This window comes from Sarcophilus harrisii, chromosome 1, assembly GCF_902635505.1.
Source record: "Sarcophilus harrisii chromosome 1, mSarHar1.11, whole genome shotgun sequence".
Classification (NCBI taxonomy): domain Eukaryota; kingdom Metazoa; phylum Chordata; class Mammalia; order Dasyuromorphia; family Dasyuridae; genus Sarcophilus; species Sarcophilus harrisii.
This window is the reverse complement of record NC_045426.1, coordinates 700,404,830-700,428,853: the sequence shown is the minus strand read 5'-3', so window position 1 is coordinate 700,428,853 and position 24,024 is coordinate 700,404,830. Positions and strand designations below refer to the sequence as shown.

General features: G+C 48.5%; 1 protein-coding gene across 3 annotated transcripts; it reads right to left on the bottom strand.

Moving 5' to 3' along the window:
* Positions 1-4: 4 nt before the first annotated feature.
* On the bottom strand, positions 5-24,024 carry USP30 (ubiquitin specific peptidase 30). Of its 3 annotated transcripts, none has more exons than XM_031948768.1 (13): positions 23,939-24,013; positions 21,186-21,295; positions 17,120-17,302; positions 16,026-16,141; positions 12,464-12,562; positions 11,706-11,751; positions 7,552-7,646; positions 6,781-6,840; positions 6,054-6,140; positions 5,398-5,478; positions 5,087-5,306; positions 2,815-2,926; positions 5-2,350 (listed from the first exon to the last, which is right to left on the bottom strand). In XM_031948768.1, exons 2-13 carry the CDS (start codon positions 21,283-21,285, stop codon positions 2,104-2,106), a joined length of 1,446 nt encoding a protein of 481 aa, XP_031804628.1. In that variant the 5' UTR covers positions 21,286-21,295; positions 23,939-24,013; the 3' UTR covers positions 5-2,103. The 3 variants fall into 3 exon arrangements, with proteins under 3 accessions (XP_031804628.1, XP_031804626.1, XP_031804627.1); XM_031948766.1 differs by having other exon boundaries at positions 241-2,371; positions 23,939-24,024; XM_031948767.1 differs by lacking the exon at positions 23,939-24,013 and adding an exon at positions 22,276-22,835 and having other exon boundaries at positions 241-2,371.

Sequence of the window (24,024 nt, the reverse complement as noted above, 5' to 3'; positions counted from 1 at the left end):
CTCGTTTTTTTTTTTTTTTTTTTTGGACATTAAGTCCATTTTCCTTGGGTTCTCTGTCAAGGAGGGGCTATAACTGGCACTTCAGACAGTAAACAGCATTTGACACAAAGCACAGTAGTCACATAGAATGAAAGCTTTAAAGAGGATGAAATAGCACATGTTGATTTATTAAAGGACTGCCTTTCATACTTTCATTTGTCTTTGCAATGAAATAGGAAACTGCAAAACCACTGCCAGCTTACCTTTTCTAATAAAGTGAATCTTTATTGCCATAATCCACACAGCAGGTACAAACAGATGTTCTCAGCAGATCCACAAAACCAGTGTTTTGTACTGTAAACTATTCATTTAATTTAAATCTTTGCCATAAGGAACTAAGTTAATTATTTACCCCAATCTCAAAATCAGCCCTGGCTTTGATGTGATAACTGCTAAGACATTAGAGAATTGTCAGCTTTTACAAAACACAGTTAAAGGTTTTTCTCTGCAAACCGCCTTTCACCGTTATCTACCGTGTCCTGAGCTTCTGACCTGCAGAGAAATGCTCATAAAAACCTCCACATTCCAGTCTCACTGAGGTACTTTTCCAAAGGAATTTCAGCAGATGCCAACTTAAGAACAGAGTTTAAATCTGTCTGGGCTCTTGCTTCCCTGGCCTGGGGCAAAGCAGATCCATTACATAGTTAAAACCACCTGAGGTGAAGGAATGAGCTGAGCAAACCCACAGCCGGACCCGTCAGAGAAGTGCCCCAAATCAGGCCTGTGGGCCTCTGCCCTGGCACTCCGGGCAGCTTTGGTCTGTGGAGCCAAGCCAGGGAAGAAGGCCTCACCTGGAAGTTCTTGGACAACTGCATGGTCTTGGGCAGAAAGATTGGTAGAAACAAGTTTGGGCCTTACCTTGTGAGGCCTTCTGGGTGGGATCTGGCCCAAGTCCTACCTCCGGAGAATTTGCAGTTTTAGTGCAGACATAATTCTTGTTTTATTTATTTTTAAAAACTTTCACTAAGCATAGGCAAGCCTTGGGCAGCTAACAAGTTTTTCACCCTTACAGTGCCTGGACTTAAGAACTCTGAAAAGAGGCAATAAGAACATGATTAAATTTAGTATGTACTTTTACTCTGTGCCTAATAAATATCTATTATAATAGTCTGATGAGTAAAATGTGCATAAGAACATGTGGGAAATGAGTTCACAATGTAGACATATGGGTGAGGACAGTGTTGGGGGCACAGACAGCTTTGCAGCAGGGTGAGACCAGCCTGAATTAGCCTCCCTGGTGACCCAGCTTCTAGCGTCCATACTGGGCCTGCCCCTGTCTCCCACCCACAGTGCCCTGTGCCAGGTCAGGGCCTAGGATGAGCCGACCAGAGCAGGACTCCCAGAAGGGACAGACACCTTCTCGTTACAAAGAACAAAGCAGGTAGCATGGGCCAGGTCCTCTTCCAATGTAGAACGACCCGACCTGTGGACGTACAAAAGTGGGGGCTGCACTGGTTCCTCCACTAAGGAAAAAAGGAGCTAAGCCTTTCAAAAGGTCTTTCTTGGCCTCACTGAGTGGCGTGGATTTTGGACGTGACTCCTTACAAAAGCGACTGGCTGGACCGTAATCACTTAAACAAGGGGAAGGCACTTCTTTTAAATTGCTGCCTTTAATAACTATGGAAATTCTCACTCACGGCTTCTACAGGCCTGCTTTTTAAATATAGAAATCTGACCTGAAAATTTTTTTTATAATTAGGCAAAGTGAATCTCCTCTTACAACTTGCAATGCACACATCCAAAGTGGCTTCGGGTGTCCAGAACTCTGCAGGCCCCAGTGTCAGAGAGGGCTGAAGACATCTTGCAGACATCACAGATGCTTTCTAATGGCACAGCACTCCCGAGTCCGCCACTATCAGACTTGCTTCCAGTAGCTTGGTTTGGGCATGGATCGGGAGTCGACAGCTCCAAGAGAGCTCTCCTTCACCACCACACCGGAATGTCGAAGAACTGGAGTCGGGCTATTTTCATAATGTATACAGAGAAAAATTTAGGGTTTTTGTTTTTTGTTTTTGTTTTTTTCTGAACAGTTCTGAGCACTCTTGTTAGGCCTGGCTCTCAGTTTCACTCTTCAGACTTGTATTCCTGGCTTTGGTGTTGCTGGGCTTTCGAAAGCACCCGCTCATAAAAGAGCAGATAAGCGCTTGAAGACAAAACCTCCTGCAAACTCGCCTTTCGAACGGTGTCATCCGAGATCCATAACCACTGGCTGCTGGTAGACAGAGGGTTCTTAGCAGAAGGAGGGGAACGTCGATAAGTCACAAAGTGACCAGAATGCATGTCTCCATGATGGACCACAACAGCCATCAGCCTGAAGAGGTACACAGAAGAGCTGAAGGCCAAGCAAACGAGAGTGGTCAGTATTTAACTTTCAACAAACACATTAAGGGAAATCACAGGACTATAACATTTTGAAGTAGAAGGGACATAGCGCCCTTTTCAGATGAAGGAATGGAATCCCAGAGTGGTGAGTTTTAAGTTGTCCAGGACACAAAAGCAGGAAAGAGTCTGAAGACTGACAACGGGGCTGACCCTAGCTTGTCTGAATACAGTTTTGCACCATGAAATCCATCTTAAATCTAAGGGAGAACTAAATTTCTCTTTGGATCCTCCTGGATATATCTGGAAATGCTAATTTGCTCTTAGAAATAATCAGGGTTAATAAGCATTTATTACAGACCAGATGCTAGGGATGTAAAGACAAAAAATGAACAAGGTTGGGAAAATTCCCAGCAGCCTAGGATGCACACAACAAATGGGTCGGCAGCCACTTACCTATAGTCAGGAACACCTGGGAGAGAGAAAGCGCCTGTGGTTGGCAGCAGTGTTGGTGAGGAGCAAGCCCCATTGACGAAAAGTGCTTTGGTCCTGCTTGGCTGAGCAGAAGCTGCAAGAGAAAGGGGTTTTGGGTAATTTGGGGGCAGCAGTGCCCTAGGCAGCACAACCACATGCAGGATCATCAGCTCTGATGGAAATAATCTTAATCTACAAGGATCTATTAGATAAATTGTAGAGAAGACAGAAAAAAGATGGTGAGGAGAAATTTCTTATGAGAACTGTCTCAAAACTTAATTTAGGAAAAAGCATCATAAAAGAAATTATATAAAGAATAAGCCTAGAGAAAAGATATAAAAGGGATAGTTTGAGAGGAGATGAAGAAATTATTTATGTAAATTTAGGGAATAAGTTAACTCATTTTGAGGAGAAATAAGAATAGAATTACCTAGACATTTTACTCGGGATCTAGATTAAACTGAAGAGTGAAACTGTATCTAAAAGAAGAAAAGTTCTCTGCTACTAGAGGTCTGGGGCAACTCTGGCTGGGATCCTTTGCAATGCCAAAATGTTTTAAATTATTGTCCATGTCTGATTTAATTTATTAATAAATTATACATTTGGTAATCTGAATATTTAATCATAAGAGATTAATGTATTCAACACATTTTGTTGTTTAGTTGGTTCCTTGTTCAGTCTTGTTTGGCCCTTCATGCCCCAAATTGAGGTTTTCTTAGCAAAGACAATGGAGCAGTTTGTCATTTCTTTTTCCAGCTCATTTTTTAGAGATGAAGAACTGAGGCAAACAGAGGTAAATGACTGGGCCAGGGTTACACAGCTAACAAATGTATGAGTCTGGATTTGAACTCATGAACGTGAGCCTTCCTGAGTCCCAAATGCAGAGTTCTAGCCATTACAGCATCCTTTAGCTGCTCCATTCAATATATTTAGAGCTAAGAATAACTACTATTAGAAAAGGAATTTCTTCATTCAATAAATAATACTAAATGAACTACATAGGGGTTTGAACCAAATATTTAATGAGAAAGGGACTGCAGGTTTAATTATTTATTCCAGAAGTTGAGATGATACAATCATTATACATATTAAATATGGGAACAAATGTAGAAGAAGCTGAGAAGTTACTTATAACAGAATCAGATCCCAATAGTTTTTGCTATCTAAGTATATACAGAAGAGAATACAAATATATACAAGGTAGCCGAGGGAGGAAGACAGTAACAATTTGGGGCAGCAGGAAAAGTGTTATGTCTAAGGGGGAGCTTGAGCTGTATTTGAAAGAAGAGTAGTGATGATAGGAAGAAGTAAATTTCAGGCAGGAGGAGTCAACCCAAAGGCCCAGGGCCAGGAGATGGGGCACCCGGGGTGGGGGTGGGGGTGGGGGGGTAAGTTGTAAGGGCTTTCAAAGCTAATCAGAAGCCCTTCTGGATGTACCAGAGGCCATATGAAGCCAATGGAGTTGAGGACATATGAGAGTGACCAGGCAGATCTGTGCTTAAAGAAAATGGAATAAGTGAGGAAAAGTCTTCAGGCAGGGAGCCTATGGGAGGTCACAGCCGTTTTTACACTGGCTGGATGAGTCAAGAGCTGGGTTCAGATGGAAGATCTGGCACCTGCTTAGATTCATGGGGTGAGGGAGAGCCACCGAGGAATGACAAGGAGCTTTTAACAACAGAGATAATGAGATCTCAGATCAACAAGCTGGCCTGAGGGAATGAAAGTGTGACTGGGCCTCTAACAGCAGTGGTTTGGTTTGGTAAAGGGAAGGATCTGGGAGGAAAAGATAAGAGCTCCATTTTGGTCATGGTGAGGGTGAGACATCTCTGGGACATCTGGTTTAAACATCCAGCAAGGCAAACTACTGAAAGGAGGCTCAGTTACACACCTGTGTATCATCTATACCTGATAGTTCAATTATTATCAAATTAAATTATTCACTTAAAAGCCCAGTGCCCCAAGCACTCCTGGTGCCAGGAAGTGGCAGCTTCCACAGTAGGAGTTTCCTGGCCTGATGAAGTCACAGGATCAAAAGTATTAACCCAACTCCCCCCTTTTGCACCATTCTCTAGCAATTAGTGGCCAAATCACCGAAGGGGAGCTGGGAACTCAGGAGGTCAGAAATCCTGCTGGATTGGTCACCCTGTGCCCTCCACTTTCCCAGCAGACTCTCTGGATGATGTGACCCCATGCATCCGCAGCCCACTGCTTTTCCTAGAATGGCCTCCAATACAGGAGTATTCTGGTCAGGTACCTGACGTGGGGGCTGTCATCCCATCCTTCACTTCCAAGACCGTCACAGCATTCTCTTTCAGTTTGGGATTGTGCTGGTGTGGTTTGCAGCCGGGGAGGTGGTATTTATAGATGTCCATGATCAGGAATTCATTAAACTGTACATGTTCATGACGTTTCAAAGGTGTGCCCTGGCTGGACCAGCTCAGTCTTTGCAGATGGATGCACAGACACTGAGGAAGCTGCCGGTACAAACAGGACAGAAAGAGGACAGCCCTTGAGCCTCTCCTGTACCACAGGAACAGTCCTTCCCACTCCTGGGCATCCTCTTACCTTCCCGAGCTTTAACTGTTTGACAAACGTGGTTCTCTGGTGTTCGACCACTTCCCCATTCAGGGTCCCTTCCGCCTCAATCTGAAACAAAAGATGACATTCCATTGGCTTCTCCACAAAATTAGGGGGCGGAAGAAGAGTTGGCTCAGTCCCCCTGGACTTTGCAGTAAGTTGCTCAAACTCTGAGTTATCTTCCTCTTTTTTAAAATTAGAGAATATTAAATTTGCCCCACCTATCTCATAGGATTGTTAAGACATGAAAATAGACATAAATGTGTTTTATACATCGTGAACTGCTGCACATAAGATAGGGCATCTTAATTTTCTCTAATATCAGACACTGCAAATGAGGTCAAGGTTATGTTTCTTCAAGTGTGCTGCTGACACTGAAGGGATCAAGTTAACTTGGGAAGTGGAGGTAAGCCCTCTGACCTCCACCTATTCTAACTGACTGTCCCATCACTTCTTGGTTATTTTCACTAACCTCATCACCAGCTAATCAATAATCAATCGCCAGGGTAGAGGCAAAGGCAAGATGAAAAATCAATTCTATCCTGTCTGGCCAACTATCATCGTCTCTGGTTAATGAGTGAAAACAGAGGTAGCCAAAAAGAGCTGATGTTGGGAGAGGGACTCCATGAGGCAGGGAGAGATACCTTGGTACAATTGTCACACACAACATCCCTGACTGATTCTGAGGAGATGAAATGATGAAGGCAGTGGTCCAGAGTCAAAGGGCGGCCCTAGAGCAGGAAAAAAGAAATTCACTTTTATCATACAAAGTCATCCATTTATAAAGGGGCTTAGTAGATGGAACTCATAATCCCATATAGCTGTCTTCTAGAGAGACAGAAAACAGGCCTCTGGTGAATGCAAAGGAAGTTTCCTCACATCTGTGGAGCTCCCCCTCCTGTTGCAGACACCCTAACCAGCCACAGACATGATCAGAGTAAAAGGGGCTGGGACCGAGCAAGTCAGAAGCTTCTCATCTCTGCTGGATGTGCTGACATGTTGGAAAACAGCAGCCAGGCAAAGCAAACTCTAGATTTCTACAGGGCCAAGTGACAATGCAGGGGACCAATGGGGTATAAATCTCAGGTAGGGGAGGAAAGGGAGGTAATCATCTGTCTTGAAGGACAAGCTTAGGTCAGAATTCTTAAGAGGAGATGGCTAGGTGACACAGTGGGTAGAACACCAGCCCTGGAGTCAGGAGGCCCCGAGTTAAAATCCAGCCTCAGACACTTAATAATTCCTAGTTATGTGACCCCAACCAAGTCACATAACTCAACTGCCTTGCCAAAAACAAAAATAATGATCCTTCAGAGGTCCCTCCCTTCCAAATCTATGTTTCTACAAATCAGAAAAAGCAAGCTCAATACCTACCCACGTGGCAGCGGGGATACTTAGGGAAAGACTGTCAAAGGTATCATATCTCACAGGACTCTGAAAAGAAAAAGGCAGAGATTCCACAGAGCAGAAGTTCAAGCGAAGGCCTCCCACAACATCCACCAGGAAGCTGTGCTAGAGCCTGAGGACAAGGGGGCAGGCGCCCTAGCCTGGAGAAGCCTCCAAGGCTGCCTGAGCGCTCAGAGGGGCACGGGTCAGGCCAAGGGCCCCTGTAATGACTTCCTGCCCTGAGAGTTTGGGTCTGCCCAAGCCGAGGAGGTATCATGATGCCTGGGGAGCCATGGAGCTGCAGCTGGCAGGCTCGCACGTTCCCAAGCTGTGCAACCTTGGGCAGGGAGTGGGGGTTTGGAACATGGGGGCTGGGCCGGATGACCTCTCGGGACTCTAGTCCCTGGCCTACAATCCTGGTCTACTTATATTTGACCCAGAGCTATTTTTAAAGAACTCCACCACCCACCTAGCAGAATCTGCCAATTCACATTGTGTACAGACCCAGCCTAGACTCAAAATCCTGTCAGTTCTTAATGGTGTCTCTGTTAATGTAACAGCAAGTGCACCAAGAGCTAATTCATGTACCTCACCGGGCACCAAGGTGCCAGGACTGGCTCAATGGGAGCATGAGACGGACACCGCATCTCAGCGGGCTCAGGACGAGAGAAAAGCTGCCTGGCCGAGTCTGTGAACCTCCTCAATATGGGGCCCATCCCTCTCTTCCGCCCAAGAAAATACCCCAGACATTTTCTTTACCTGGTGCTCACAGTGCTTGCAAACCATGTTACTAGTAAGTCTCCCATGAAAAGGATGCTGAGATTTCCAGGCGCTGGACATGGGGTGAAGCGCTCCTAGAACAGAAAACATCTTTTTATCCTGTAATCATCCTCCTCAGAACCCCTGCCCCTTCACTCCATAAGGAGGAGTCTGTAATGGATATCTATTTTCCCATTAATTTCCACAACACTACTGACATGACATTAATTTTTTTTTCCTCCAAGACAAATCTTATTTTAAAATAAAACCTAGCTTTTTAAATACAAGAGAAAAATAATTTTAGTACTATGAAATCAGAAAAAAACTTTAAAAATACTTGTTTAAAGATACATACAAATCAATCAGCCAACAGCATTTATTAAACACCTTTTAAGAATTTAGATGCTACACCGCTTGGTGCATATATGTTTAATATTGATATTGCTTCATTATTTATGCTACCCTTTAGCAAGATATAGTGACCTTCCTTATCTCTTTTAATTAGATCAATTTTTTTTTTTGCTTGATCTGAGATCAGGATGGCTACCCCTGCTTTTTTGACTTCACCTGAAGCATAGTAGATTTTGCTCCATCCTTTTACCTTTATTCTGCATGTATCTCCCTGCTTCAGGTGCGTTTCCTGTAAGCAACATATTGTAGGATTCTGGCTTTTAATCCATTCTGCTAATCGCTTCCTCTTTATGGGGGAGTTTACCCCGTTCACATTTATGGTTAAAATTACCAATTCTGTATTACTTGCCATCTTGTTAACCCCTATTTATGCTTTTCTCCCTTCTTTCCCCCTTCCCCCCCTTCCCAGTATTAAACTTGTGAGCACCACTTGCTTCTCACAGCCCTCCCTTTTTAGGATCCCTCCTCCCCACCTTAGAGTTCCTCCCCCTATCTTACTCCTTTCCCTCTCAGTTTCTGTATTCCCTTCTGCTTAGCTTATTCCTTCCCTTTTCACTTTTCCCTTCTCACTTTTCAATGAGATGGGAGAAGTTTCACCATATATTTTATTTTGTTGAATGACCATCTTCTTCCCTGGAAAAAGATGCTCATTCTGGCTAGGTAAGTTATTTTTGGTTGCATACCGAGGTCCTTAGCCTTTCAGAATATCATATTCCAGGCCCTTCGATCTTTTAATGTGGATGCTGCTAGATCTTGGGTGATCCTTATTGTGGCTCCTCTATATTTGAATTGGGTTTTTCTAGCCGCTTGGAGTATTTTTTCCTTTGTTTGAGGGTTCTGGCATTTGGCCACTATATTTCTTGGTGTTTTGATTTTAGGATCCCTTTCAGTGGGTGATCGGTGAATCCTTTCAATGTCTATTTTACCCTCTGTTTCTATGACTTCTGGGCAGTTCTCTTTGATAATTTCCTGGAAAATAGTGTCCAGGCTCTTTTTTTCATCTTATTTTTCTGGGAGTCCAATGATTCTCAGATTGTCTCTCCTAGACCTGTTTTCCAGGTCTGTTGTTTTCCCCAGAAGGTATTTCACATTTTTCTCCATTGTTTGGTTTTTTTGGTCTTGCTTGACTGATTCTTCTTGTCTCCTCTAGTCATTCAATTCCATTTGTTCTATTCTTATTTTCAGTGAAGTGTTTTCTTCACTCACTTGTTTTATATCTTTTTCTAATTGTCCAAATTGTTCTATGGAATGTTTTTCCATTTCGCCCATTTTATTCTTTAGTGAGGTATTTTCTGTTTCCAGTTCACTAATCCTATTTTTCAAGGATTTTATTTCTTTATCCATTCTGTCTTTAAGTGAGTGGGATGACTTCTCCAGACTCTCTTGCCAAGCCTCCCTCTCCTTTTCCCATTTTTCTTGTAGCTCTCTTGTGAGAGCCTTTTTAATTTCTTCTATGAGATTTATCTGTGCCGAGGAACAGATGATCTCCTCCTGTGGGGATTCACCTGAAGATAATCTGTTTTTAGTCTCCTCAGGGTTTAGAGTCTGTTCTCTGTCTGTATAAAAGCTGTCAATCGTTAAAGTCCTTTTTAACTTTTTGCTCATTTTGTCAGAGAAGAATCAGAGACAAACTAGCAAAGAAAAAAAAAGGAAAAAAAAACCACAAATGGAATCTGCTTTTTTGTGGGGAGGGGCTGGGTGGCGTTACCGAGCTTCCTCTACAGACTGCGGGGGCAGCAGTGAGGCACTAGCAGGACTGTGCTGCCCCCGCCCTCTGAGACTCTGAAAGCATGCTGAGATGCTGTGGGGGAGGGGTGGCCGGTCTCAAGGAACTCCAGCTGTTTGGGGTTGTATTCTTCACCCCCGGTGTTTTTAGCTTCTCTGCTGGGCTACTGACTTGCTGCCAAGGCAAAGTATCCAATCCTGTGGTAAAGCTCTCCCCACAGAGACAGCTGAGATCACACCCCAACCCCCCCTCCAGTCTGCTCGGCTGTAAGCTGGCTGTGAGCTGCCTGACGAGCTCCTGCTGCCGCTGCCCTCAGCCTGTGCCCGATCTAAAACCATCCCGCCCTCGAGCAAAAACAGACCTTTGCTGGCGAATCTCAAGGATGTCTTCTCTTGGTAACTGTTTGTGGGTTTTTTTTCAGTCAGGCATTAATTCAGAGGCTTGTAATGAGATGGATTCTGAGAGAAAACATGGAGCTTACACAGCTGTGTGCCTCCTCGCCGCCATCTTCATTTATTAAACACCTAATGTGCACCAAGAGTTTATGGAAACTTAAAATAATGGTGCCTCAAAGTCTGAGGCAATATTCATCTGGCTAAGGAGGGCAAAGGCTCCCTTCATACTAGGTTCTTTCAAATGATCTTGTACAGATTGTAGAACTGAGTGTCTTTGGCTTTGGGGCCTGGTTTCTTTTCCCCTGACATAAGGAGCATCCCAGTGGCAAAGCTTCCTCTCCCAATGCACACTGGTACATTATTCTGTAACTTCCAAGATTATGGAAGGTCAGAGATGGTACTTAAATTCAGGATTTCTTCACATTAAGGGCAGTTTTCTAACACCCAATTGCAGCTTTTCATGATTAATGGGTGTTAACATTTTCTTAATCATCTGTTTGGTACTTCAGAGGAAAAGTGCTTTATCTTACTGAAAAGAGATGTCTGTGGTCCTTATATTGTTTGTTACAGAAATGAGTCTGATAAATAATACATGATCTCACCTGTATTATAAAGAGCTAATTAATGGTTTTCTTTATTATAAATTCCTTTTGGTCGAGGATACCAACTTCCTAAAGATTTTTATTCTAAAATTCCAGTTGTCTTGAAGACTCACTTAGAATTCCTGGACCTCACTCTGTTGCTGGATTAAATTCAAACTAGGAATTAAATTCCTAAAGGAAACAATCCCTAACCCCAAAGAATTCTCATTCTATGGTAAGTGAGAAAGAGAACTTCAGAATCTAAAAGACAGTTGAAAGCTGGATTTTTACAATTTCTGTCCCCAACATGCCTATGACAAAATGAAGAAGGAGCGTTCATTATTAGGAGACTAACTTCTGAAGGAACAGGAGTTATCCATTTCAGAAGAACTGGATTCTTTATTTGGGGGAAGGGGCAAAGAACTACTACAGCTATAGAAAACAAGAGAACTTTTATCTGACTTTTTAAACAATAATAACTGAAAAATAAAGTTTCCAATTAGTACAAATGTAACTAATTTTTACCTCTTTAAGAGTTATTAACAAAGTCTATCCGTGATCAGAGACCTTATAGCTGGAAGGGTCCCCAGATGTACTAGAATTCACAGCCTCACTTATAAATAAGGAAATTTGGGCCTAGAGATTAGGAGATTTGTCCAAGCTTATTAGTAGGGATGAAATTACCTCCTCACTTCAAGCACCTGAAATATCTGGCATCAGAGTTGGCTGACATCAAAAGGTATATGCTATGACTGACTTACGTCAACCATTTATCCTTCAAGGAAAACACAAAGCCACGTTTGAAGCATAAATAGCTTTACTACAGGTAAAGTGGGCAGGGGGACGAGGGTGGGCTGGCCTCCAAGATGCTTCCAAGTTCTGAAAGTATTCTGTTCGAGACATAATGGCCAAGGTCTTTTAAAGTCTCCTGGGGAGGAAGCCCAGTTGAACTGCATGGCCCAGGGAGACTGGCCAACAAGGTGATGACCATATCTAGAAAACAGAAGTGTCATGTGACAGATACCAAGAGAAAATATCTACCTCGTATTCTGCAGCTTATTTGCTGGGGAGTCATTTCTTGTTGCAGCTATAGAGAAAAAGAGAAAAGAGACAAACTGTTTACACCTTACTCCCAAAATGCAATTCTATCCACTGCCACTCCTCATCCCACACTTGAACAGACTTCCACACGGACCTCAACACAAACTGACATCAAAAAATCCAGAAAGCCTCACCTTTTAAAATAGTTTGAATTGCCCTCAGTATATTCATTTCCTCATTCGTTCATCCAACAAATGAAAGAATACTGACCCCCTCTCAACCTCCCCTCCACAGCCTCTCTCATGGATAAGCATATTCCCCTGCCTCCCGGGACCACCCGCTTCACTCGGTGCTGGCTGCTGGGGATCTCATCTCGGCAAGCTTTGCCCTCTGTCCAGGGGCCACAGCACTTGCTTTGGTTAGTGCCGGGTTTTCCTCTTCCACAGCATCCACAGGAGCCCAGATTTAGAGTCAGAAGGACAGGATGGACCGGGATCACCCAAGTCAGCTCTCATCCAATAAACGAAGAAACTGGGGCTTAGTGAGACCCACTGACTTTGGAAGGGCTCAGGACCCCGGCTCCCAATACTCTTTCTTCTGCTTGTGAACAAGGATTTATTTTAAAAGAGTTGTGAGATCCCCCAGCTCTGGATGGACGCTAACCTCAGGATTAAAGCTGCGCTTCTCTAACTGTGCTTTCTACATTTATACCCAAGTATCCACTACATATAAATATAGGAAATAGTCTTTGGCTTTACCTCCAAAGATTGCATGTCGAACAGATGTGCTACCCGAGGGTGGCGATCTCTCTCATCCTCTAGAGACGATGTGATGACGTGGAACAATTCATGTGCGTCCTAGCCAAGTGGGATAGGTCACTCAGGGGGGGACAGAACATCAACCACCCCTGCCCCACCTCCAGCTGACTGTGTAAAACCGAGAGCAGCGGCCGAGGATGGGCTTCCCTCCAGCCAACCAAGGCCCAAAGCCAGGCCCGGCAGCACCCTCCACAGCAGCGGTCTCCAGGCTTTGGAGTTGGGGCACCTTTATCAGGGCGCACCCCCACTAGGTGTGTGTCTGGCTACACATTGAAGACATCGATACTGTCAGTAATTATGTGCATCATGATATTGAGATACAAAATATAAATTCAAAAGGAAAACAAAGCTGAGACAGTCGGATGCTGAAGCTAACAGGGTCACTGAGCTTCTTGACTACGGCAAGGGCGTGATCAGCCCCAAGCTTTAAGAAGGTCCTCAGCCACCCGAGACGGGAAGGGCCCCAGAAGGAGCCCAGGGAGACCATGGAAGGGAGGGGTTTGGAGGGTCCGAGCCCCTGAGAAAAGGGGACATTCCAGAGATGTGGTGGGAGCAGAAATCACAATGCTGACCCCTGGTTAGGTCAGTGGAGGGACAGAGCGGTGGTACCCCAGCCCTGGAAGGGGAAGGGCTTGGGGAGAAAAGAACAGAAGGAGAATAGGGATGCAGAGACTGGCCCTAGCATCCCTGCTCACGGGACAGCCGTCACAAAGGAAGGAGCCCTCCTCACCAGACGGCACTAAGTGAGGTCAGAAGGGTCCTGATGTAGTAGGGGCTGGGCTGCCTGACCTCTGCAAACTGGTGTGGGGGCTTTGCTGACAAGTTCCCCAGGTGCTGGGGACACAGAAAAGGCCAAGTGGTCCCTGAAGTCAAGAAGCCTGGGGTCTACCTGGAAAGGCGGGATTGAACTGGATACAGCAGGCATTTAATACATGCTTGTTGGATTAGACTGGTTTGTGGAGGGTTAGGGAGTTCAGAACTGTTCTTTCTTGGGTCCTCTCAGGTGTACTGAGAGCTCAGATCCTTTACTGACAATCTCTCAGGGACCTGCTCTCAGATGATGCTGGGAGCGGTGCTTTTAGTTCTTGGATTAAAAATAGTTCACCATTTTACGTACGGAAAACATTTAACATGTAACTGCTTCATTTAATGAGGATCTTTTAAACAATTATAGATGACCTCACGAAAGGTCTACACCAGAACACTACAGCCAGCTGTTCCCATTACAAGTAAGTACAGAGTATTTAAAAATAAGGGAAGGAAGAGTTCCGGGCTCCTTCTTGCCAGGCTTTCACACACAGCATCAATGATGCTGGGGAAGGATGGGGCTCAGAGGCCCCCACAGCTTCCCAGCACCCGAAGCAGGATGGGGTGCCTGGCTGCCACCAGAGCCCCGCTGGCCCTCCCTGCCTCCCTCTCCCCTCCTCTCACTGGGGTTACGGCAGGTGACAGTAGGACGCCCCTAACCCAGAGGGTGTGGACAGGGCAGAGCCCAGGCTTGCTCCAGGGGAGCTGTTCCAGAGCCCAGCAGACCACTGCCTGGGGACTGGACCTAGCACAGAGGGGATAGAGGACCAGCCTCAAAGTTCTGTTGGGTGATCCTGGGCAAGTTACTGTAGCATTCAGGGTTCTAAGCAACTGAAACGGGGCGGGGGGGTCAGGGGACAGAGGGGATGCTGAGAGGCACTGGCGGAGGACATTTTCTCCATCTGGAATTCCCTAAATCAATACAATCACCGAGGCGTTTGCCTCTGCCTTTTCCTTATAGACACGTCAACTCAAAGCCATGGAACTCTGAACTCCCTCGATCCAACCTTCATCTCCCTCCCGAGTTCTGGTCCCACATCACCAACTACTGCCCGGTGTCTACACCTGGCCATCAGCAGGCATCTCATCATTGCCAGGGGGGTCTACACGTGCCTCTTAGCAGGCATCTCATCCCAAGCTTATCCCTGTCCCAAACAGGCTTGTAACCTCTCCCCACAGTGCCACGCCCCCAACTCCTGCCTCCCCCCACCTTTGCGCAGGCTGTGGCCCCTTGGCTGGAACGCACACCATCCCCACTTGTCCCTCTCTAGATACCTCACTCTAGTGCTTTTCCTGCTCAGATGCTAGCATCCCCCTTGAATTACTTTGTATTATTTTCTTACAGACACAAATTCTGTGTCTACCTCTATGGAGACATCTTGTTTCCCTGAGAATACAAGACAGACTTTCTGCTTTGCCTCTATATCCTCAGTGCTTTGCCTGGCACCCGGGAAATCCTGGTCAAATGCTGGGTGATAGAGCACCTGGTCTCTCCCCTCTCCAATCCCTCCCTCCAAAGGGCTGCCCAATTGACCCTCTCCTGCATGTATAATCAGACCGAGTGTTTTTGTTTTAAATATGATAAACAATGTTAACTGTTTTCCTAATGCCAAACCATTCTTGCGTGATTGAATTTGGTCATAGTGAATAACTTTTTAGAATGGATTAATGCAGGGTTTCTTCATTATTTATTGCTATATTCTTTTTATTTCATCTCTCTTCTGAATTCATCTTGTCCATTTGCTTAAAACTCTTTTTTTAATTAGGTTAACTAAAAGTTTATAGATATTATTTGTTAATCTTTTGTTGTCCAACTTATCTATTTCTCTTTTAACTTTCAAAATTTCCTCTTGTGGGTTTATTTGTTGATTTTCTCATTCTTAGTTCATCAATTCTTTCTCTTTTCTGTTAATGGTCCCTTTTCAAGGACCTAACTTTTCCCACAAGGCTTTTTGAAGACTTTATTAAAACACAGGTCTGATTTATCCCTGACCTATTCAGGAGGCTTCCCAATGAATTCCAGGATAAAATACATGCTGGACCCCATGCCACACAATCCGGCTCCAATTTACCTTTCCAGACTTCCCACTCTTCCCTCCAGCCAGACAAGCCTATGGGCTGCTCCCTGCACATATGATAGCATCATGCTTACCTTCCTGCTTTGATAATGGATATTTCCCAGACCAGGAACTGCTGTTTTCCTCACTTCTGCCCCCTGGCCTCCCTAGCTCCATTATAGCCTCATTTCAAAGGCCTTCTCCTACATAAGGTCCTTCCTGACCCCTCCAGGTTTTAGGATGGACACAAACACAGACACACACAACTTCCAGTAGAACATATGATCCTTGACAGCAGCATCTTTTTGTCTAACCCAAGCCCTGGCATATAGAGTAGGTTTGTTTTTTTGGCTGAGGCGGTTGGGGTTAAGTGACTTGCCCAGGGTCACACAGCCAGGAAGAGTTAAGTGTCTGAGGCCAGATTTGAACTCGGGCCCTCCTGACTTCAGGGCTGGTGCTCCATCCACTGCACCCCCTAGCTGCCCTAGAGTAGGTTTTTAAATAAAAGGTTATAAAATTGAAGGGAAAGCCTCTGCCAAAAGCCAGAGCTGCCCGTGGGCAAGGCCCAGGCTGACCTTCCAGTTGCTCCTCAGTGTGGAGCAGTCACGCTTTGGAGCAGGGCTGTGCCCACTTCTCACCTGCTCCTCGAAGGAGGAGATCTGCCACCTGTACATCCGCAGCACCTCCAGCAGGCAGCCAGCGTCCAGGACGTCCTCCTCCTCCTCTCCGCTGGCCACTTCTTGGCAAGACAAAGCTGGTGAGACAGAAATGATGTATAGGTCACGGGTCCATGGGATTCCGACGGATCAGAAATCAAAGCGCTTGCAGGGAGGAGCGCCAGAGCCGGCCTGCAAACCTGAGCACGCTAGGGAAGCCATCATTGTGACTCCCCCGTCTGACCTGTGAACTCTCTGAGCCTCTCCCATTGGTCACTGCCAACAGTAGAAGCCTCTCAACAGAGAGGGGTGGCTGTCCCCGACGGTTTACTCCTTAACCACAGGTGGAATCAGGCCTGACAGACAGACAGGAAAGGCTGTGGTTCAAATTCATGGGGCTAACAGGCTTGGAAGAACGCACAAGAAGGCCGTGGGCCATGCCTGAATTTGGTATTTAAGCTGCAAGATGCTGAGCAAGGCCATCACCCTCGAGCAACCTCATGGGAATGGTGAAGGACTTGGTAAGGTAGCTAGCCTGTCAGAGACTTCCACAACTAGTTTTCCCAAAAACCTGGTGTTCTCTAGGGATTCCTCAACCCCATCTTTCCATGATTTCTTCCTTAATGTCCATTTTTCCTCTGGATAAAAATGTCAGGAGGCAGAGGTCGTAGCAATAACATGATTTGCTGAGGACCCTGTGGCCCCACTCTGGTAGAGAGGGCTGGGCGGGGTTTTAAGCCCTAATCCTGCAAGAAAGGGAGAAATACCAACACACTCACAAGGACAGAAACCTTTGCCTCAGTGACTCCCCTTTATTCACCTTATAACTTTTATCTGGAGGGGTGAGTGTGGAATAACGGTCAAAGGGTCAGCTCAGAGTGAAGTCAAGATTATTCACAAGTCAAAAATCTCTTGTAGAAGAGAACAATTTGACTCACTGGAGGCGAATAAGGTGCCCAACATGGACAAAGCACATTCCCCAAAGACTTTACAGCTTCCACAAGCGATTCTGAAAAAAGAAGGGACCTCAAAGTGGAAGAAATGCCTGCCCCCTTATTTCTCCCACAATTCCCTACCTTTCAGTAGGCGCAGCAGAGTTAAGGACAAATATTGGGGCTTAGTGGTCTCTCTCTGATCCGCAGGATATTGGGCAGTGAATTCCTCCAACCACTTGATGAACGTAGGACAGGCAGAAAGGCCTTGCAGCAAAGAGTTCATGAAACAGGTGTTTCCTAAGTTGAGAAGACCAGGAACAAGCCCTAGGGAAAAAGGACAGAGCAGTGGGTCAGCCATGACCATCACTAGGTCTTTATTCACTTGGAGAGAACCTAGATCACAAAAGGAGGGAAACAGAACTTCACTGGATGGTCTCCAGACCTTCCTCATGTTTGTCAGAAAATGTTACAGGAAAACGGCCAAAGGTACTCTGAAAAAGGAGTTTAGAGACAGTCCTGCTTAGAATGACGAACTTGGGACCTGGGCTAGAAGGCCAGAATCGGGATGAAAGGCTTACGGATAAAAAACCGTTTGTTGCTTACAATTGTATTTTAGAAGCCAAATCACTCGGTTATTTAAGCCAATAAAACTGAGAGTGGAGAATTTCCACTGTCAAGAAGATTTTAAAATAAAAATATTATGAACTTTAACAATCAACAGAGAGAAATACTTCAGTACAATAAACAAAAAGGAGGACCATATAGAAAATTGTTCATTTTTGTTTATATGGGTTTTTTTTAAGTGTATATTAAATTTAACACTAATTAAAACACTTCCCTGTTCGCATCCCATTCTGAACTTCCCTTCTATGTATCTCTGAATGGTTTGCTAATATATTTCTTTTTTTCCCCCATTATTAACACTTCTTCTGTAACCCTCCCCCCAAGCTCTCCCTTATAACCAGCACCAGTCAAACAAACCAAGTCACCATCACAGTGGCTTCAGTGGATTCAAGTCCATTCCCCGCCTTTCTGCTAAAAGGGGGGAACCCACCTTGTGGCCATTCTTCTGAAGTCTTGGTGGTCCCTGAATAGATCACAGTTGTATTTATTTTCCTTTACACACATTACTGTAGTTGATAGACAGCCATATTTTCTCCTGCCACCTCCGTAAGCCTGACAGGGATGAGGTGACCCTCAGACTGCTGTGAAGTTTCAGACAAACTTTAAAAATTCCAAAAAAAGAGAGAAAATACCCTAGCTTGTTGGGAGGAGAGTAGAATAGGATATTTAGGAAGGTTGGTTTCCTCTTATCCCCATTTTATATAATTGAGGATCCTTGGTCTGTGTCAGGAAGCAACTGGGACCTATTGTATAGAACTCTTGGAATCTAGCCTGACAAGTCAAGTGAAGTCTCTCATTTCTCCTCAGTCTTTTGTAAACTGCTCTACATCTCCCCATTCAAGCTCCACATGCCAATTCTATTGACCTTCTTGGTCTTCAGCTTTGGACGCTGTTCAACAGACCATTCCTGCATGGATTTTGAAAAATAAAAAGGTATTATGATAAATAAACCTTAAAAACTTTATTTTCTTTGATTTCACTCTCTCTCACCTTCCCACAGCTAAATAATTATCAGGTTACTATTCCTAACATCTAGTTGGCTGCTAACCAGATTATCCTGTCCCTATTCCTACTTTCTAGGCTATTTCCAGGAGTCAGAATTTCCTATCTCTTCTGTTAATTATTTTTAGTGTGTATTATGGCTGGATTTTAATGCTTCCGTCTCTGAATTAATTTATAATTTATCTGAACACCCTGTTTCTGTAATAGCGCCAGGTTAATAACTAAGTAACATATATTCTTCAGCACGTCCATTCAGAAGATGTCTTATGTCTTTCAAATACAAATTTAACAAAAATTCAGCTCTGTATTTCCTTTTCATTTAACTTTGTTCAATTTGTTCAGCCCTGAGAGAGGATATTCAAAGTCTCTTATAGTGATTGTATTATCATCATTTTGCAACTCAGTTAACTTTCCCTTTATGAATGGATGCCATGCTGTTTGGGTATTTAATAAGGCTACTGTTTCCTTGATAGCTTTAGGTGTAACATACTTTCTGCTTCTCTTATTTTCACTTTGTCTAATGTTCACATCCCACTTCATGTGCTGCCTGTGACCTTTTCTTTTCCTGAGGCAATTGTGACTAAGTGACTTGCCCAGGGTCACCCAGCAGGGAAGTCTTAAGTGTCTGAGACCATAATTGAACTCAGGTCCTCCTGCCTTCAGGGCTAGCGCTCTAGCCACTGTGCCCCCTAGCTGCCCCCTGCCGGTGTGATCTTCAGTGATGTCACTTAAGCTCTGCAGACCTCAGTTTCCTTGTTTCTAAAATGAGGGGATAGGACTAGATTTTCTCTGAAGTTCCATCCCAGATCCAGGATCCTGTGAACACACACTATGCTGCAGCCTTACACTAACAAATGAAACGCCTGCTGGGTTTTTTAATCGCCTGATATAAAAGTAAGTTTTGTCCGGGGCGCCTTATTTTCTTTCTGGATAATGCAGCCAATGAACAGAGTTTGTATCTCCCCCTTCTTAGTTTCTAAATTTCCCTTTTTCTTACGAAGTTAACCTATGTCAGTTACAACAAAATAAAGTAAAGTACGGTTTTGATAGCTATTACCCCTCAGTGACGTCCCTGCTCTGGAAGCATTTATACAGGGTGGGTCAGTGGTTAGAGTATCAGGCTTTAGTCAGAAGAATCTGAGTTTAAATTTGACCTCAGGCACTAGCTGGGTGACTCACTGAACCCCGTTTGCCTCAGTTCCCACATCTGTCAAACGAGCTGGAGAAGGAAACGGCAACATGCTCGAGCACCTCGGCCAAAAAATCCCCAAACGGGGCCAGAACAGCAGAAGTCTCTACTTGGGGACAGGCATCAAATATTATCTTGTTCAGCCCCACAACACCCCTGCTGGGGGTGCTAGGATTAATCTCCTCTTACAGTGGGGGAAACTGAGGAAGCACCGGGCCACTGGCTAAGAAAGGTCTGAGGCTGGACTTAAAGCCAGATCTTCTGGACGGCAGGTCCGGCACCCTAGGCCCTGTGGTGTCTTCTAGTGGCCCCCAGCCCCAGGCCCCTCCTGCCCTGCGGGTCATGGGTCCCCCCAATGGAAGCAAAGGCACCCTCGGAGTCCCTTCCCTCACACCCTGTTCTGGCCAAAGAGAGACCCCATGGACCCAGGCCATGTCCTGCTCCAGGCCGGACACTGAGAACCGGGTAGGGGCCCGAGGAAGAAGTCCTCCCAAGGAGACCAGGCCGGAAAGGCCGTAGCTCGCCTCCCTGGTCCCCAGAGGATGGACCTGCGGCCTTTTCCTCTATGCCAGAAGGAAGGGGATCAAGCTAGACCGCAGTCACTGACCGGAAGCCAGACGGACCGGATGCTTCCATTTTACAGATAAGGAGGCCAAGGCCCGGGGCCGCTAAGTGCCAGACTGGGGACAGACCTGGGGCTCCAAGGAGCTTCAGCAAAGAGCAGAAAGTGAGGAAAAACAGAAGCCCGGCCTCCTCTCGGGGAAACCATGGGCCCGAGCCCTCACCAGGCGGCCAACTGGGGCGCCCCGACCCCTGGGGAAAGGTGCTCTGGGGAGGGCCCACGTCAGACCTTCCCAGATGGAGGAGAGGGCCTGAGGAGCGCTGGGAGACAGTGCCGGGCAGCGATGCCCACGGCCGGCACAGTGCCCACGAACAGCATGGGGCAGGGGCTCTGAGGCAGCACCACTCCTGGCGCAGGGTCTTGGGGCTGGTCCAGGTCCGAGTTAGGACTGGCACCTGGGGGGCGCTGCCCTGGGGCCCCTTCTGTGTCCACTTGCAGCCATGCTCCCCCGGCAGCATGGGAGGGCACCATAGCTGGTTCCGAGCTCGGAACTTGTGCGAATTGTAGAACTTTTAGAGAGAACAGGGAAAATCAGGCCCCGAGCTCTCCCTTGCCTCTCAGCGATGAAGGACACGAACAACGAGCCACCAGAATCCGAGAGCCCACTTCCGAGGCATGTGATGAGGCGCGCTGACTTTGTTACAGGAGGGTGGACAATGCGGAGAAAATCACTAGGAACCGACTGCTTGTCAAGCCCTGCGGCCCCCACCCCACATGGCGAGTGTGCCCGCGGTCTGCTTGCCGGCCCAGGCCCCCGCGCTGCCCCTTACCTTTCCTGCGCTTCTTCCTCTCCGTGATGGGGCCCCACAGCACATAGATGCCCGCCGCCAGGGCCGCGGCGACCCCCCCGAGCACTCCCCAGTTCTTCATCACCTTACACCTAAGAGAGGAGACAAGGGGGCATCGTCAGTGCCAGCAGGCACCGGCCCAGACCAGGGGCCCAGCCAGGCCGGCAGAGGTGGGACCCCGGGAGGGCTCCTTCCTGCCCCAGAGCTCCTGCTGTGCGGCACTCGTGCACCTGTGCAGCCCTTTGAGAGCTCGGAGGAGCTCCTGGCCCTCCCGTTCCCAAGCGGAGGAAACTGAGGCAAACAGAGACAGCAGCATCCCCAGGGCCACCCAGCGTGCCGGGATCGGGGCAAGCTCCAGGCCCGGGGTGCCATCGCCCGCTGCCAGAGGCAGAACCGGGGCGAGCTCGGAGGCCACGAGGCGGCCCCTCGTTTCCAGATGAAAACCACGGCCCTTCCCTCACGTGCCTGAGCCCACAAAGGTGACAAAGGGCAGAGCTAGGACTCGAACCCGGGTCCTGGGCCTCCAAATCTGCGCCCTTTTACTGTTGACCACCACTGCCACCAGGGGTCAGCCCAGCCCACTCAGAGGGAGGGAGGGGGCCACAGGCCTCCAGAGCTCTCCTTTGGCAGGAGCCATTTCAGAAAGTTCTGCAAATATTGACAGAGAACTCTGGTGTTTGGGGTCATGGTGTAAAAACTGAACTGCACCTTCCAGGAGAGGGGGGTTGGGGGGAGTTCAGCGGGGAAGGGAGGGGAGAAAAAAGCAGGGGGAAGGGGAAAGAGAGGAAGGGAGGGGGGCAGTGAAGCCACTTTTAGAAGAACCCAACAGAAGGCTCTGTTAATTAGTATGTAAACCAAAGTACCTAGAACAAGTCCTGAGCCCCAAATTGGGAGCAGGGGCAGGACAGGGAACCTGAGTGCCCGGATCAGCTGCCCAGAGGCCCACCCTACGTGATGGCACCGAGTGCCCCCTCCCCGAGCCCCCCGTGTGCTTCTACCACTGGCTCTCCCACCCCCAGCTCTGCCAAGCCCTGCCTGCTGCCCCCCAGGGCGAACGCCCAGACTCTCTCACCCCTTCAGGTGGATGTTGGGGGGGTCCCTGCAGGAAACAGAGGCACGGCTGGAGCTGGCCTGGGAACACGGGCCTGGCCCGAGGGGAGGGTCAACATTTCTTTCCCAGAGACCCTATTCTCCGGACCCTGTGACTCCTCCACAAGTGGGGAGCGCCCCGGGACCAGTCTGGGAAGTCAGAACTCTGAAGCCAGCCTGGTCGCCGACCGCCAAGACTGACCAGGAAGGAAGCAGCAGCCGTCCCTCTGGGGTGACCTTGGCCAGCGGCCCCGGGTCAAAGGACAAAGTGCGCGGGGCTCTCACAGGGAGGCCTTGGGTGAGCGTGGCAGGGGCCGCCCCACAAAGCCTGAACCAAGGCGCGAGCTCAGACCCCCAGGGTCTCTTGCAGCCTCGGCTTCCTTAACGCCAAACGAGGCCCCTGTGGGCTCCCGAGGGCAGAGCTGGGCCGGGGTCTCCTCGGGCAGTCCTGCGGGGCAGGCGGCTTCCTTAGTGCGGCCTCTGCAGCTCCCGGGCAGTGCCCCCAGCCCCATGGGGGTCTCCTCCCTCCCAGGCTAAGCCCCCTCACCCCGTGGGCACGGGGTCCCAGGGAGTGGGGGGGGGGGGAGCGGGGGAGGGCGCAAGCAGCGCGGGCTCTGACTTGTCCTGGAGGCGAGCGTTTATGAAGCCTCCCGGCGTGCACTTGGAGCCACGGCCAGGCCGGGCCTGCCCCTCAGAGGGAGGACGGAGTGACCGGCGCAGGCCCGAGCTCCCCGCCTGGCTCTGGGATCCCCGCGGGGCGCAGGGGGCAGAGCTGCTTCCTGGGGGCTGACTCCGGCCCGGGCGGCCCTTCCCCAGCCCGACTCCCCGGACCGGGCCGTCCTGGAGCCGGGGGAGCGGGGGTGTCCTGCGCCTCTCTGGGTGGGAGGGGGGGGGAGCTCCGGGTCTAACTCCGAGCCCCGTCGGAAAGGGAACTGCGGCAAAGGGGCCAGACCCCCACCCCGGAGAGGGAAGACCCGAGTTCAAATCCAGCCAAGACGCGGACCAGCTCTGTGGCCCCGGGCAGGTCCTGGCGCCTGTTTGCCTCAGTTTCCCCAACTCTAAAATGGAGGCCAAACGAGACCAGGAGCGTAAACGTGGGCACACAGCAGGCGCTGCATAAATGCGCGTGCCTGAGGCGCTTAATAAATGCTGGTTCCTGAGTGGGTCTCACTGAGAGCCTCTGGTCGGGCCCCAGGCATCCAAGGCCGCACAGAGACTAAGCGCGAACTCGAACCCGCGCCTTCCCCCCCCTCCCCCGGCGCAGCCCGCAGCCAGCCCCAGCTTCAAACAAGGGAACTGGGGGGGGGGGCAGGGGGCGGAGCCAGAGCTCCCAGCGCCCCCTGCGCCGGCCCCACCCCCCCAACGCACGTCCCCGGCCCCGCCCTCGGGGTTCGAGCTCCGAGCCCTCGGCCCCGCACACCTCCCGTCCCCCCCCCCCCCCCCCCCCCACCCCCCCCCCCCCCCCCCGGCCTCTGCCCCTCCCCCCACCGGCGACCCCGCGCTTGCGCGCCCCCTGCGCCGCGCGCCTCCGCCCCTCCCCCGCTCCGTGCTCCAGCCGCTCGGCTTCCCGGCGCCCCCGCCCCTCTCTCCGCGGCTGCGCCCTCGCGCTCCCCCCCAGGCCCGGCTCCCGAGCCAGCCACACTGACCTGAGGACGGCCCCGGCCCGCAGGAGGCGCCGGAGACTCCGGTCCAACGCCGCCGCCGCCGCCGCCTCAGCGCCGGGGCTGAACAT

Bases quoted from the DNA above. Each gene is read 5' to 3' on its own strand.
- USP30 (XM_031948766.1), bottom strand. From the start codon at position 24,024: ATGTTCAGCCCCGGCGCTGAGGCGGCGGCGGCGGCGGCGTTGGACCGG. The intron at 17,303-21,185 runs GTAAGGGGCAGC...CTTTTTCCCTAG, and splicing joins GAGGAAGAAGCGCAGGAAAG to GGCTTGTTCCTGGTCTTCTC. The intron at 6,141-6,780 runs GTAGGTATTGAG...TTCCTGCTCTAG, and splicing joins GTATCCCCGCTGCCACGTGG to GGCCGCCCTTTGACTCTGGA.